A 17238-nucleotide genomic window follows, 5' to 3' on the forward strand; every position below is an offset into this window, starting at 1 on the left:
GCTCAGGAACCTAGAATTTTTTAAAGCTCCTCAAGAAACCTTAGTGGTTAGCCAAGTTTGGAAAACACTAGTTAAATGAACCAAAGTTGGCAAGAGACTAATACCTCTATCTGAGCATCTGGCTCACTGTTTAACAGTGACCAAGTCTCACTGGTACTGACCTTCTTGGAAAGAGGAACGATGCTGTTGGGTCGAACAAGCCTCCGTTTCTTACAGCTCAGTACAGGACGTGTTCGGGCTGCCACACAGGTGCCATCAGTTGATGAAGAAACTAGATTCAGTCGTTGCTTTTTATGTAATTGTTCCTCAGCATCAGAGCTGTCACCTGGAATATGGTCTGCCAAGACAGGCTGAAGTCTACACAAGAGGAAGGAAGAACATTCACTTCTCAGAAGACACAAGGAAACAAAGTCTCTAACACTGGTTCAACTTCCTCTCCTTACAAATGTTCACAGACACAAACAAGTATTCTAGAGCAGAGGCAAGTCATCTCTTGATGCTGATGTCTGCCAATCGAAGTGTGTATGCAGTGTCTGTGCTTATTTGTAAGGCTCTTGGTGGACGTTAACTCCATCATGTCTGAAACGTGCAAAAGCCAGTAAGTAAAGAACTCAGGTTCTAGTGGTTAAGTTCTCTTCTACAACAGACATATGAATAAAGTCTAGAAAATTGCAACTGGTAAATAAATGATGAATTCCGCAAATGTTAATGAGCTGCCTGAGAATCAGTTCCCCTGTAAAATTCAACATTTAGGGATGTGTACACATTGTTCACTTGTAGAGGGAGTCCTTGAACTTTCATAAATACAGATTTACAAACACAGCCTTTAGGAATCTAATCTGTTCTAGAGTAGAGGATTTTATGAAAACACTTCTGAGGAATTCTACCAAGACTAAGACCAATTGCAATGATTTACAATAACTGCAGGACCTTTTATTTTTCTCCATGCTGAGTCAAATTCAGGCCACAGTAAGTAAAAGGGAAATACATTAGCATGCTAATTAAAATATACTTGCTACAGTAGGAAGCATGCAAAACATTATTAAGAGATAAGGCTTCTGCTTCTTTAACCCAGGGTTAGTCCTGGCTAGGGAAAACTAAGAGCCCCAAACTCATCTTTTACAAGCCTACCCAGTGGAAGAAGTAGAAGAGATAAAACTTACGTGTTAATAACTCCATTGACAGGTCTCAGTGCTCCACATGATTTGGCCGACAATGACTCTGAAGGATGACCAGAGACACCATGGTTTTCCATTGGCTGAGAAACAGACTCGATCTGAATTAGAAGAAAAATAAAAATATATATCAACATTTAAAAAACAGCACCCAGCCTGAAAAGCAGTACCATTTCACTTAAATGAAACACCTAAAATTTCTGATAACTAACTTGAAAAACAAAATCGTATGACTATAAAAAGAATAACTAAGAGAATTAGCTTTTGCTTTGGGGAAAAAAGGGGTGAAGAACTATTTAACAGACAAAGTAATATGTGCCTACTGACAGGAAAATGACCTAATGATTCCATGCAACAGAAGCTTAGCAAAAGAACTACATAGTAACAAGAGTCTTCAACTATGGGTCAAGAAGGATACATAAGTTCAGTACCAAGACAACTAAGAAGAAATTTAAATGTAGTTAATATCTGCTTAACTTCACAGTGTATGCAGGAAGCTTGTTTCAAGAAAACCATATTTTGTTTAATGAAATCTCAATGAATAACTAATTATAATGTTATCAGGTAGTTAACTATTATTTTTAGACTAAACAAATCAAATACATGCTTAGAATATAAAATGAAAAAAGGGAGGTGGGAAAATGTGGAAAAGTTTAAATTTCACTATTTCAAAATAAATTATATATTTACTATGCTCAAAAGGGATAGAGGAAGCTATGAGATGTCAATCAAGTGGAGTCTCCGAGGTACATATAAAAAAAGCCATAGATGCAGTTATCCCTCAGCTCTGGGAATTGCTGGAATACCAGAGAAAGGCTGTGGTCTTTGTCTCCTTACACTCAAACTGACTTTGAGGTGTTCTAAAATTCTCCTTCTTGTAAACGCTATCAGTGCATATCAAAGCCAATATTTTCAGGCTGAAATTCTATTTATCAGTGTTGCTGAACTTCTTTTCGATCTTTACACCTTCATGGAGAAAACACCAAAGGTTCTGCAGACCTGAGAGTAGTTGTCAACAAGTATCAAGAAAGGACAATAAGGTTGGGAAGCTAATTAAAAAGTTTAAAACAAATTATCCAGAGAGCTAGATCGAAGTATATGAACAGACAAGACATATAAGTCAACTACAATAAGTGAACATTAGGAAAATGTTCTTTCTTGTTAGATATCTTGCACATCTACTATGATATCATGAATGTCCTGAACAATTACATTCGTCAATGCTGCCAAAATACAGTAAATTTGGCACACATACTCACTACACTTAAAAACTACACTGCCTTAAAAACTACACTGATTTCCTCTTGGAAAGTCATGAGGTATTAAATAGCAAGAGTCATAAAGATCTTCTTATCTTCTGACAAAGTATTTTACTCAATCCTAAAAATCTATCTTAAGAAATAACAAACACATCCCTCAAAATCTTATACACAAAGGTGGTCACTGCAATGATATCTATCAGTAACCTAAATGCTCAACATTTGAGGTATAGTTACAAATTGTGGCATACCAAATCAGAATATTAAAAATAATCATAAAGGATATTTCTTCTTTCTCTGGGCCAGAAGAATATTTAAAGATAAAAAATAATACAGTCCTTTACTAGAAATGATTATGGAAAAGAGTTAAATCCAAAATACGTTTGTGACTAAAAATGTACATAGATAATGACAAGACAAAAATATTGTTAGAGGTAGTTAGTTAAAATATAACTTTAAATTAAAATTAAAAAAATATAGTTAAAGAGGTATAAAATTTTCTTTTTATTTAGATAATATTTTTACGTTGAAAAAATAGATAAACTCAAATATCTTCCTGAATGCTAGTGAGGATTTACTATTAAGGGGGAAACTCAAAAATCCCAAATAAATATTATGGTATGACAAAGGACTGGAAAATCAGAAGGATTTAAGATTCAGGTTGGCATTAACTAGCAGATTTGTGACTTCAGGCATGTTACAGCTTTCCTAGATTTCAGAAGTTCCAGTTTAGATGAAGAAGTTTCCTTTCAACATGAAAATGCTGTGACTATGAACTTTTTGCTAGTATATTTCATCTTAAGAACTTCTGTCAATTTCACATTCACTTAAAATAATAGCTTTTAGCATTAAATAATGGCAGAGATCTGATTTATAGATCTACATGTTCTACAAGGCCATGCCATGTTTAAGTAACAGGTTGACTCTCCATTTGATTAAGGTTTATTTTGTAGGGTTTATGGGAGAATTAAGTGCAAGGACACCTGTCAAGACAAAATGTTGCCATTCTTAAACAAAATCTCATTTCAAAACAAATTCATCTTGCTTATAAAAAGAGAGTCTAAAGAAAAAGGACAAATCACCAGTAATCTCACCACCTACAGCTAACTACTGCTAGTAGCCTACCTTGTTTTTCATGCCTACAGATACATATATTTAAATACTATCAACCTTCAATGTGAAGTTTATTGATTTTCTTAGAGGAACTCGAACAATTTGGAGGGTAATTCAGCCCTCCAAATTGAAATTGAAGTCAATAGGCAAAACACTATTTAACACAGAAATGTCTGTCAAGCATATAAAAGCCGTCAGCAATCAAGAGCATGAACGTCAGAGACTGTGCCTGAATTCCAGTCTCAACCATACAAGGAGGCACTGAATATTCAGGAAGAATCTGCCTAGAGACCTTGGGATATCCTGTAATCACAGTGAGATCCAAAAGCAGGGCATTGGAGCAACTAGGTTCATCACTCAGTCTTAAATGCAAAGAGTTTAAAATATTAACCCCAATCCTCCAACAGTGTTCGATCTGACAAAGAAAAACAGAACTCACAAATACATGCGATTTTACTTAGAGCTTCTTAAATGCATTCACACTGCCTTAAGACAAAGTGAACACTCCCTATCCCACAGTCCAAAAGACTGCAAAGACAGAGGGCAGACAAACATCAACAAACACTTTGCAAATGTTAAATCCACATACTAATTTGAGCTTGATCATTACTACTGCAGTGGTGTACATCATAAGTATTTTCAGGAAACTAAAGCATGACTCAGATATCTGTTATCCAATGGAAAACTGTAAAAAGGATCAAAGAATTTAAGGCTCTCGCATACAGAAAGTAGGAGTTATTATAGAGCTTCTCTCGAATTTTATTTGATGTTCAGATACACTTGTGGGTACATGCATCCCACAGCCAGAAAGAAAAAAGAAGAAAAGCTGCAGTGGTAAATCAAGTGCTTCCGTAATCCCCCTTTTTCCAAAGCAGAGCCCCAGGGGATTACCTTTTGGGGCAATCTTAGAGTTAAAGGTAGCAAGGAGGGCTAGGGAAGTGATTTCTTTCCCTGACTGAAAGGGCAAGTGTATGGAATAAAACGAATAACACAGTAATGAGATTCAAATTTGTTATTCATATAAAACAGGCACCTGTCTGATTCATTACTCCACCCTCCTGGCCAGACCAATTCAGTGTGACAAAGAGTCCTTAAAGAAAAGACAGATTAAATTAAGAGGTCCCATGGGGTAGATTCTTCTGGGGTCTAAGAACCCGCGCCCACTGGATTTATTTTACCAAAAAGCAGAGAAAGTAAACAGGTAAAAACCCAAAGGCACATACTTAAATACGCATAATAAATTAAATTCTACCTGCAAGGTACGTGTGCATGTATTTTTACTTTAGTCATTCAATGAATGTCATGTCATAACCGTTTGAAATACCATTTTCTTAAATGTACCACACTTGTTCGTCTAGAAAATTTAACAGTTCAGTTCTGGTTAGTTATTGCCTTTCTGACAAACATCAAAATGGAAAGAAAAGGCTAAGTGTAAGGAATTCAACTTTTATTCCTTGGTCAAAATAAATTAGTTTTTGACTTTATATGAATTATTTCATGTTTCAAGCTCCCTATCTCAATGATACTCAGCATGGTCTTGCTTAAAATCACCAAAATATTGCTGGCCCATAAATAGTATACCAGTCATTTCCATGAACTAGCACTATGACTAGGAAATTGTGCTCAATTGGGAGTGGAATGTTCTAAAAATTCCAAGTTACACACCTAGGCTTCAATTTCTGCATATGTAAAGTGGGACCATGTGCCTCACTTTCCTACTTCTCTATGTTGAGGCTAAAAGAAAATCTATACAATTATTTGAAAATAATTCTGAGTTATTCATTTCTAAAAATTTCAATCACCATAATGCTGTTACAAATGCAAAGACTACTAAACCTAAGATTTATATTTACCAACACTATTAAAAATATACATCTAGAATCTAAAGAGATACAGTAATTGCAAAAACAGCCTTATAAATTCTTATTGCTCAACTTCCTTATCCACAGGATCTTAAAAGCCCTAATGGATCAGTGTTTTTTTAATACTGGGGATCAAATATTTAATAGCCAGTATCTCTCTGTCTACTCTCTATCTCATAACCCTTGCTGAACCAACAACACACCATTCATTGTCCCTGGTGACTGCAAAACTTCAAGAAAAAGAAAGTTGTTCCTGCTTACCCAATGGTAGCAAGATTATACTTCAAATTGTTTAAAAAGAAAAAGCAATAGCTTACATTTTTAGCATGCCTTTCTTCTGAGAAAGCATTAGTCCTTCACTTAATAGTTCACTTGTTATCCCCATCACTTCCATAAAGTATGGAAAGGGTAAAAGAGTGAGGCTTATTTTACAAATACAAACAAACACAAATTAAGAAGTCAATTTGTCAAAAGCCACAGAAGCAATGCTTTTGCTAAAACAAAAAAAAAAAACCCTCTTCACTTTTAAATCTAGTCTTTTAAAAAACCTTTACCCAGTAATTACCTTTCCTATAAGAAAGAAAGGAACATAAGAAAATATACATATATTTGCTCATTTGAGCAAAAAAATTATAGGAAGGATCATCCAAAAACTAATGAAATTGGCCACCTACAGGAGGTGGGAACCGGATGGAAAGAAGGGGAAGAAAATAGGAACACAGTAGTAGGGATGATAGCCCTTTGTAGAGCTTCAACTCTTAGAACTGTAGTAATGTTTCACATATTCAAAAAATAAATAATAAACATCAACTACTGTGTGTATGTTTGTGTTGGGGGGAATAAGAAGTGGAATACTGCAGTAACAATAGAACCTAAGTGTATCACAAAACAATTACCTACTCACACTGAAAGGTGTGAAGAAGAAAGGTGTGAAGAAGAAAAGAACTAACCTAAGTATAAGTTCAGAAAACAGCATTTTGACTGTATTTTATAGGGCTAACATACTGTACACAATACTGTACTCTGGTTAGTAAATATATTTCTCATAGGGGTATGAGTTGGCAATCATGAAACTACTTTATCTGGTACTAAGATTGAACACGTAAAGTATCAATAAGAAAGGAGGAAGGCTCTGGTGTTAAGACTGGTATTAGCATGAACTCATGGTTTTTAATATATATAGAGATGGATAAAGAAATATAGATGTGTGTATGCACGGGTTAGCATACATGTATCTATTTTCTAGCTTTGTCTGTTGAGAAGTCCTGGAAGCAATGACACCAAGTAGCAATGAGCACAACTAGTACCCAGATCTTGGTTTCTAAATCCTGATCTCCAATAAAAACAACCAGGACTGGAGCAGGTCAAGTATAAGATGAGTCTGGAACACCCTGTCATGCCAGAAAGTGAACGCTCAAAAAATGAGGGGGGCATGCTGAAAGGAGACAGGAGCCAATCTGAAGGAGGCCCCAATGCTAAAAGTTGAGACAACTGAAGCAACAGAACGAATAACAGTAATAGATTATAATTCAAAAAATAAATATCTATGAATCCATTCTGATATAGACAACTGAATGACTGGCTGAATAAATAAATAAATGGAGGGAGGGAGGAAGACAGCTCTTCATAACAGAATTCCAATTAACAAATGTAAAAGATAAAAAATCACCATTTAGTAAACACTACAGTAATAATTGCTGCAGGCAAAAAAACACCAGTGGACAATAAAAGTGTGGATTAAAGTAAAATGAGCAACAGAATGCTGCACAGTATCTCCCCATGAGATAGTCATTCATTACAAAGGGAAAAATACTAACTTTATAGTGGAGAAACCCGGCAGGCACCACCTTAACCAAGTGAAAAAAGCTACCACCACCACCATCATGTACCCCCAATATGGGGTATTGAGAAGGGCAGAGTATCACTTCTGTACCATTACTGTGAAAATGCATAACCTCTAATAATGAGAAAACATCAAGTGACTCCAATTTGAGGAATATTATACAAAATAACTGACAGTACACGTGTCATGAAGGTCATGAAAGATGAAGACTGAGGAACTCTCACAGATTGGAGCAGACAAACAGATACGACAACTAAACACAATGTGGGATTTTGGACCCAAAAAGGGGACATTAGTGAAAAAATGAGTCAAATTTGAATAAAATCTGCATAGTACTATATCAATATTAATTTCTGGTTTTGATCATTGTACAATGGTTGAGGAAGCTGTTAACACTAGAGGAAGCTGGGTGAAGGGTATGCGAGGACTCTGTGTACTACTTCTGCAACTTTTCTATAAGTCTAAAATAATCTTTTTTAAAGTTTTAAAAAAGAACAAAGAAAAATTTACCCAGCATTAATAAATGAAGCAAATTTCATTCATATACAAATCTGGTATCATTCTACAGCTTCCTGTCACCTACAGGATAAAGTATAAGCTCATTAAGATAAATACAAAATCCACTATGAATTGGCCCAATCATCCAACACTCCATCATAGAAAAGTATTTGCCGTTCCTCTATAATGCCAAGCTTTCTCAAGCCTCTTTTATATTACACATGCAGTGCCCTCCCCTGCTGGAACTCACTCCCCACACTATCCTTCAGCAAGTCCACAGGACTCAGCGTAAGTACCTCCTTCCCTATGAAGCTACCTTTCCTAACCTCCCTTAGAAAAACAGAGCATTCTTCCCCACTATATTCCCCTGCTCATATAGCCCGCTGGAAGAACATGAAGCCCTCAAGAGAAGATATCTGGTTCTACTTACAGGTGTTTCTTAGCAGTCTGGAACAACAGGTGTTCCAGCGCAGTCTGGAACAACAAAGAGCTTGTACCAAATGTTTATTACAGTTACACTTCTTCAATAGTTAATTATCAACAACCCTAAACAGGTAGGAAGAGTCACATTCTTACCTAAGATCCTTGAGGGCAGACGCGCTACAGAAATTCATACACTTTTAAAAAGTCATACACTGCACGCAGCTAAGTACTTCTAAAATCAAATACAATTTCAAACTCAGAGAATGTACAACACCAAGAGTGAACTGTAATACAAACTATGGGCTTTGAGTGACTGTGATGTTTCAAGGTAGGCTCATCAACTGTGACAAGTGTACCACTTTGGTGGGGGAATGTTGACACTGGGGGAGACTATGCATGTGTGGGGCAGAGGATGTATGAGAAATCTCTGTACCTTCTGCTCAATTTTGTTGTCAACATTAAACTGCTCTAAAAAAATGAATTCTAAATTTTAAAAAATCAAATACGTTAATATTTCTGCTTCAAAATGTATGGATAATTAAAAATATAAACAGTCTCATAAGTATCACTTGAGGCCAAATTTTGCCACCAAATGAGTTTGATGCAGAACTTACGCGAAAAAACACTTTTGGTTCTCAGAGATGTCTGGATTCTGGAAATGCAGATACGGGACTAAAAACTTTATTATTATTCCTACTTTACACAAGAATGTACGGATGGGAAGTGTGGGGTAAAAAGTAGTGGTCTATAAATGTCAATCAGGTCAAGGTGGTTGGTAGTGTTTGGATCTTTCACATCCTCATTGATTTTTTGTTTAGTCATTATATCAATTACTGAATGAGAAGTGTTAAAATTTCCAAACACGATTATGGATTTGTCTATCCCTTTAGTTGCATATATTTTGTGCTTCATGTATTTGAAACATTCACCTTTATGATTATGTCTTCTTGATGAATCGATCCCTTTATCATTGTAAAATGTGCTTCATCTCTGATAATGACTCGTCTTAAAAACTTGTGCTAAGCCAGAAAGAGAAAGACAAACACTGCATAATTTCACTCATTTGTGGAAGATAAACCAACACACGGACAGACAGAGCTGTTTGGTGGTTACCAGGGGCAAGGGGGTGGTGGGTGGGCACAAGGGGTGACATGGTGACTGACAAACAATAATGTACAACAAAAATTTCACTATTAAAAAAAAAAAAAAGAAAAACTATTTTGTTGGGGCCCGTCCCGTGGCGTAGCGATTAAGTTCGCGTGCTCTGCTTCTGCGGCCCGGAGCTCACGGATTCAGATCCTGGGTGTGGACCTATGCACCACTCGTCAAGCCATGCTGAGGCAGCATCCCACACAGAGCAACTTGAAGGATGAACAACTATGACATACAACTATCTATTGGGGCTTTGGGGAGAAAAAAGGAAAAAAAGGAGGAAGACCGGCAACAGATGACTGCTCAGGGCAAATCTTCCTCAAACAAAAAAATTAAAAAAAAAAAAAAAAAAACTATTTTGCGGATATTAATATACCAACAACAGCTTTCTTATGCTTACTGTTCATAAAGTATATCTTTTCCTCTCCTTTTATTCTCCATAGATCTGAGTTTCCAATTGGTATTATTTGCCTTCAACCTAAAGAAATGTCTTTCCATGCAGACATTCTGTCAACAAATTCTTTCAGCTTTCCTTTATCTAAAGATGTCTTTATTTCATCTATTTTAAAAGAACTTTTTTCTTTGCTGTGTATAGAATGTTGAGTGACAGGTCCTACCCCCACCCATCAATTTTAAATATCTCATTCCATTGTTTTCTGCCCTCTATAGTGTTTCTGATAAGTTACCAATCATTATCAATGTTCTCTTATATGAAATTTACCTTTTTTCCTCTGGCTACTTGCAAGATTTTCTTCACCTTTGGATTTTCACCACTTTATATTTCTTATACTTACTATTCCCTAAGTTTCTTGAATCTGTAAATTAATCTTTTTCATTCAAATACCCAGCCATTATTTCCTCAATTTTTTTTTTCTGTACCATTCTCTCTCTCTCCTCCTTCAGGAACTCTAAATATACATATTTACTGTTTCCCCAGGACTATGTTCAGTCTTTCTGTTCTTTGGATTGGACAATTTCTACTGATCTGCTATGTTCACTGACCCTTTCTTCTGTAGTTTTCAATATGCTCTTAAGTACAACCAGTAAATTTTTTATTTGGATACTGTACTTTCCAAATCTATAGTTTTTGTTCTACAAGTTTAATTTGTTTCTTTTTTAGTTTTCACCTCTCTGCTGAGATTCTCCCATATGTTTGCTCACTATCTTTTACTTTAATCTTCAAACACATTTTTAATAGCTGCTTTTAAGTCTTTATTTCCTAATTCCAACCTCTGAGTCATTTCAGGATCAGTTTCTATTGTTACCTTTTCTAATAAGTAAGGATCACATTTTCCTGTTTACTGTCTTATAAATTTTTATTGGATACAGACATTGTGTATGATATGCTGTAGAAACCCTGAATTCAGTTAATTTTCCTTGAAGCATGCTGATTTTTGCTCTAGCAGGCAAATTTCTGATTGGCCCCTTTAGAATAAGTTAGATTCAGCAATATCTGTACTGTGTTCATAACCAAAGCAGATATATATTGGTTCTGTTAAGAAACAGTTATTCACTTTGAAATAAGGCAAAAAGACGATTATATGTCCTTTCGGTGTAACACTGGAACATTATCTAACAAACCCACCTAAGGGTCATATGACTTTCCAAAAATTATTTAACTTTGTTTTACTCAATATCTATAATTGATTACGGCCCAGATGCCTTAAATTGGATGTTTATTTTTAGAACACTGACGAGTTAAAATTGATTTACGTCTAGTTGAAAACATAAATCCAAAGGTTAAGACTTTATTCTTCCATAGGATATTAGTAAGTTTTGTATGCAACTTAAGTTTTGTATTCAAGTAATCTTATCCCAGCACTCTTCCTTTCAATGCCCACATATACAAATCAGTATCTGGCATGAAGATACTGTTACCATGTTACCAGTTCTGCCATCATCATGATTCCCACCTTAATTAGTAAGTCACTATATATCTTTGAGAATTATGTCTCACTTCTTGAAACTATATTTTGAAAGTTTAGAAAATCCTTTTTTTGTCATTGTTAATCCCAGTGAGTTTCAGAACTCAACACAAAGATGAACACAACACAACAAAGAAAACCTCTGACATAACTATTTTTAAACCACAAGTCTTCAAAAAAAAATTTTTGTGTGTGTGAGGAAGATTAGCCCCGAGCTAACATCTGTTGCCAACCCTCCTCTTTCTGCTGAGGAAGATTGGCCCTGGGCTAACATCCGTGCCCATCTTCCTCTGCTTTATATGTGGGACGCCTGCCACAGCATGGCTTGATAAGTGGTGTGTAGGTCTGTGCCCAGGATCCAAATCTGCAAACCCTGGGCCGCCAAAGCGGAGCGCACAAACTTAACCACTATGCCACCAGGCTGGCCCCTCAAGTGCTTTTTTTCTGAGTAACAAAAAAGGGCAATAAAAACTTTCATGTTGAAAAAAAAAATTAATAAGCAAAAATGGAGAATAGGGTGGTTAAATGTATATATGAAAAGTGACAACTGCCCCTGTCAAGTGTGACCTAAGCTTTTTTTAAAGCAAAATCGAAAAGAAGAGGTGTAAATCACTCTTCACAAAAAGAAACTGGATAACAAAAAGGCAAAATTAATGAAAACCTCTGATGTATTAGGCACAACTTTGCAAATATTTGGCATTTTAAAAATGGTGAAGGACCTTTAAGTCACTTAATCGCTTTTAAAGAATATATGCTTTGTAGCCTACTCCATAAACAGGAGAAACATACTGCCTTTCTGAAGATTTTTCAGAAATCATGTATAAATCACAAGAAAGGGAGTGGTTAACCTCTCCTTGAATACATAGTGACAGTGTATACTTAATTGTTTTCATAATCATTATTTATTTTACTGAATCCAAAAAGCATTCTACTGTACAGTGTAGAAACTACTGTGGTCAACACAATGAGGAATGAGGAAAATGGTCTTGACCTTCAAGAATCTTACAATCTAATATAGGCCATACACATGCAAGTAAATGGTGGGTAGAAAAAGAGACAAGTCCCTACGGGGCATGCATGTGTGCATATATGTGAATGTGTATTAATATAACAAAGAGAATCAATAACACAATAAGAGTCTGTTATATCCTATCCTTCACATGCACTGAGGTGAGAGAAAACATGACAATAGGAGATCACTCCCCAATTTTTGTAATCCCTAAATCCTGTTCATAAATATGTAAATATCTATACAAAACTTACTCCCAATTGCATATGCTGCCTCAAGGCTCATGTTTCCCGTACCTATCATACCACAGGCACTAGCTGACCTTCCAACTTACCCATGTTTTCTCTTTCACGTGTAATAATTTTTACCCTGGGTAGAGCAATCCTAAAACAGTTTCACAAATCACTTAAAAAGAAATTCTGTAGATAACATACAATGAACTCAAATTATGGAACTGAATAGTGGCACAACTTGGCATTCGGCTCTTTAATTTATTTAAAACTACTTTCCACTTAACCATCCATCTCTTAATGCCTTCAGCATTTATCCCTAGTATCAGCAGCTGGCTTTAAGATCTCTCATTAAGAAAGTTAGTTTCCACTGTATCCTATGAGTTCCTGCTAACAATGATAATAATAAAGGATAACAAGCTTTGTTGATTTGTATATGCAAGGAGACTAGCTGGTTTAAAGCACAGTTTAAAGAACCAGCACGGGGCCAGCCCCATGGCTTAGCAGTTAAGTGCACGCGCTCCGCTACTGGCGGCCGGGGTTCGGATCCCAGGCATGCACCAACGCACGGCTTCTCCAGCCATGCTGAGGCCGCATCCCACATACAGCAACTAGAAGAATGTGCAACTATGACATACAACTATCTACTGGGGCTTTGGGGGAAAAAAGAGGAGGAGGATTGGCAATAGATGTTAGCTCAGAGCTGGTCTTCCTCAGCAAAAAGAGGAGGATTAGCACGGATGTTAGCTCAGGGCTATCTTCCTCACACACACAAAAAAAGAACCAGCACGGCTCACTAGCCTCTTAAACAAACTATTGTCGTGGGACTTTGGTATTTCTAACAAGTGACTTACATCAAGAAATGTTAATATTCATAAAAGGTAGTAACCTTCTGGAGAAAGTAAAAGAGCGAAAAAAACAACAAAAAAAGTGCTCTTAGAATTCAGAAGGAAAGGAAATTAATTTTGGTGTTGAGAGAAACAGGGAAAGGTAATGAATCATCGAAGAGGGAGATTTGAGCTAGGTTCTAAGGATACAGAAGATTACAGAAAATGACAGCTTTATCCTTATTATACTATTAAAGGGGGTAACTCAGAGAGAGCATTTTCAACATCTTTGTGAGTTAAACCTCTAGTCCAAGCTTTTCATTTTACAGTGGCCCAGAAAGGTTACCTTACTGTCAAAGGTGTCAGAGCCACACAATCTGATTCCCACTAATACTCCATAATACCCACAGCTGATCTGTCTGCAGTGTCTTGAGAGTTAGGAGCTGCTTTTAAGTCTAAGTTCAGTTACACAGCTGCAGGAAGGGCCCTGTGCTGCCCTACTGGGGAATTCAGATCTCGAAATGCCAAAAGTGGTAAAGGCGATACAGTCCCCCTTCCCTCAGCCAATGCAAGGATCCTTGTTATAGAGCATAAACTGTGTGCTGACATTACACCCTGAATTCTCACTCATTTCCCCTTTTTTGGTCTTTTATACTTACCAATTTATCATTCCCATGATCTGTCTTCACCTCAGAACTAAGTGGAAGAAATAAGTCTGCTGTTGTATGCTCTGGGGTAGGCATCTCCCCAAGAACTATCAACCCCTGCAGGACAGAGACAAAAACAGCATAAGTGAATGGTATTATAAGTTACAAATTTATATTTAGGAGTTAATTTCAAAAGGGTTAAGGGCAGGGAACTGGTTTTCCAGAGGCCTTTTCCCTCATCTTATGGTTCTGAAACAAAATACACCACTAGCAGCTGTCTTCCCAAGAATGATTTCAATAAAAAGCCTAGCGGTAGCCATGAGTAAGGCCTCAGACTCAGACCCAAGCTTCCTCTTTCTTGCACTTGAATGCTCTGACCTACATGGCTTGTTACCACTAAGTATCTTTTATTCACATCTTCCAGATCTGGAATCTTTAAAAGAACATGGTATTTTATACTGTATTACCAACTAGACTATACTGTATTAACAGCAGCAATGCCGTTTTTCTAGTTAACTTGATCACAAATGTGGCTTAAGGATTATCAAACCGGAAGTGCTACAACTGTAAATGACGAGCTAAACCAACTGTATCTGAGCAACCAAAACTACTGGGTGAAAGAAAGGTGGGACAGTCCCTACAATATATTAGAAACTAACAACTTAAAAAAAACTGTTCCAAAGGCATCTGTTTCTCATAAGCACAAATACTACTCCAGATTAGGTTCCTGCTTGACAATTTCAAATTCAGACCTCACACTCATCCCAGGAAATAAAAAATGTAAAAAGAAATTTAAAATGACCCCACAAATCCTCTCCATAGTCAGCATGGGCCCAGCTTGGTAAAGGCAGAAAGTTAGTTTATTATGAACAGCAAACAAACCACACACATGAATCCCCTCCATGAACGCAAGTAGAGGTGACCAAATCAGGTTATGATGCTGTGCAACAGAAAGACTGGGATGCAAGTGACCAGGGCTTTATGTCTTTGCTTCTCTTTCTCTGGTCTAGAAAATAAGGAGATCCAACCGATAAGAAGTTCTTAACAGAATTTTGTATTAGAATCACCTGGGGAATCTTCCCAAACTACACCTGCCCAGGTCCAACATCAAATCTACTCAGAATCTCTAGGGGAGGGGCTAGGTATCCTACATTTTTAAAAAGCTCCCCTGGTAAGTCTTAATGCAAGCTCTAAATTGAAAAATACTAGACTTGGGGCCAGCCTGGTGGCATAGTGGTTAAGTTCGCACGCTCCGCTTCAGCAGCCCAGGGTTCGTGGGTTTGGATCCCGGGCACGAACCTACACACTGCTCATCAAGCCATGCTGTGGCAGCATCCCACATGCAAAATAGAGGAAGATGGGCACAGATGTTAGCTCAGGGCCAATCTTCCTCACCAAAAATAAATAAACAAAAAATAATAAATAAATAAATAAATAAAAGAAAAATACTAGACTTGATCAGTCTTGACTCAGCATCAGAATTCCCCACAGAACATCATAGATTTCAAGCCCTAGAGATTTTAACTGTATCAATTTGAGCTCTCTAGGCCATTATGACACAGGTTGAGCCAATGAACCAGATGATCCATGCCCGGGGTCTTTTCTAACTCAAAAATCTCTAAGAAATAGGGGATGCAAAGAAATGAAAAGGGTGGGGGCATTAAGAAAGGACAATGGAATTTTACCTCAATACAAAAAGTAAATTAATTAAAATACAGCCACACGTCACTTAACAACAGGGATATGTTCTGAGAAATGCATCATTAGGTGATTTTGTCATTATTCAAACATCACAGAGTGCACTTACACAAACCTAGATGGTATAGCCTGTTACAACCTAGACTAAACGCTACTAATCTTATGGGACCACCATCATATATGCAGTACTTTAGTTATGTGGAGCATGACTGTGAATCTTTTTTTTCCTGACAGCAAGAGAAACAACACTTACCTATGCTGGAATAAGATTATGCCTAGCCTATATAAAAAACGCAGTGGAGACTCCTCAGGAAAAAAGGGAAAGTCATTAACTAAGCAAGAAATGTTTGCCAGCCTTCAAAATAAAGTTTCCCTGGGGGGCCAGCCCCGTGGCTTGGCGGTTAAGTGCGCGTCCTCCGCTGCTGGCGGCCCGGGTTCGGATCCCGGGTGCGCAGCAACGCACCACTTCTCCGGCCATGCTGAGGCTGCGTCCCACATACAGCAACTAGAAGGATGTGCAGCTATGACACACAACTATCTATTGGGGCTTTGGGGGGAAAATAAATAAAATTATAAAAAAATAATAAATAAATAAATAAAGTTTCCCTGGCTAAAAGAACTACTGTTGCAAAATATTTTCTTGCCTCAGTCACAAGCATAAAATAGACCTTAGAAACTTTACCATTTCAAAGTAAAAACTATTTGTAAAGAGCAGCTATTCTGCACACTATTCCCTTCTCAAAATATTGTATTCAACATCTTCCCTGCTTAAGAGCCCAAACCACCCCCTCATTTCCTGTATAAAGCTAGCCCAAACTCACCTTGGCATTCGAAGTCCCCCATAATCTGATCCTACCTTATTTATCTATTTCCAACTACTTTCTCCAAATTTTGTTAGTTATACCAATCTCATTATCTCCTAGAAAATGTTTGAATGTATATGGAGCTGCTGTTGTTGTTGAGAGGTGGGGGTTATTACAAAGTAGCAGGTAAATAAATGCAACTAAATGTTAAGAGCTTCTCAAATCCCAGTCCCACCTCCTCCCAAGAAAATGTCCCTAGTTAACTGAGCCCCTACTTGCTTTATCCACATTGCCAGACTTCCTAAAGCATCGTGATTGTTCTAACATTCTGTGTATTTAAATCTCATTTACAGAGCAGCACCTTAGGCCAAATTATTTATTGTTCCCTCAATTTATTATTTAGATGTTAACTAATGGTAAGCTCCTTGAAGACTCAGACAAAATACAAATATATCTGAATCCCTCATATTCCCAAGCAGAGTCATACACCAAGAAAAGAAATGCACAATCATTATTTTTTGAGTTTTATGTTAAAATTTTTTTCCTTGAACAGGAAAATATTAATTTTATATTAATTACAGCTAGGACCCTAAATAAATCCAACTATTATGTATAAAGTTACCTATTTTTTTTTAGGTGAGAAGGTAAGTCAAGACAAAACAGTCAATATTTTCCAAAGGGAAAATTTTTTCCTTAAACTACTGAGTAATTTCTAAAATACACCTCTCTGAGAAACTACAAAGACACCCTCCTGAGAAAGCTTTATAAGATCTG

At 36.8% G+C, this 17238-nt stretch overlaps 1 protein-coding gene across 7 annotated transcripts in view; it reads right to left on the minus strand.

The window, feature by feature from the left end:
* Nucleotides 1-17238, minus strand: part of KANSL1 (KAT8 regulatory NSL complex subunit 1) — a 188748-nt gene that overhangs the window by 40460 nt on the left and 131050 nt on the right. For 5 of the 7 annotated variants that reach the window (XM_058561274.1, XM_058561269.1, XM_058561271.1 and 2 more), the window contains 4 exons: nucleotides 13976-14080; nucleotides 9103-9192; nucleotides 1164-1276; nucleotides 162-357 (listed from right to left, as the gene is read on the minus strand). In XM_058561274.1, the coding sequence (XP_058417257.1) occupies nucleotides 162-357; nucleotides 1164-1276; nucleotides 9103-9192; nucleotides 13976-14080 (504 nt within the window). The remainder of the gene's footprint in view (nucleotides 1-161; nucleotides 358-1163; nucleotides 1277-9102; nucleotides 9193-13975; nucleotides 14081-17238) is intronic. The other 2 variants (XM_058561276.1, XM_058561273.1) reach the window with 1 other exon arrangement.

The sequence above is a fragment of the Diceros bicornis genome, chromosome 18 (assembly GCF_020826845.1).
Source record: "Diceros bicornis minor isolate mBicDic1 chromosome 18, mDicBic1.mat.cur, whole genome shotgun sequence".
In the NCBI taxonomy this organism is placed as follows: domain Eukaryota; kingdom Metazoa; phylum Chordata; class Mammalia; order Perissodactyla; family Rhinocerotidae; genus Diceros; species Diceros bicornis.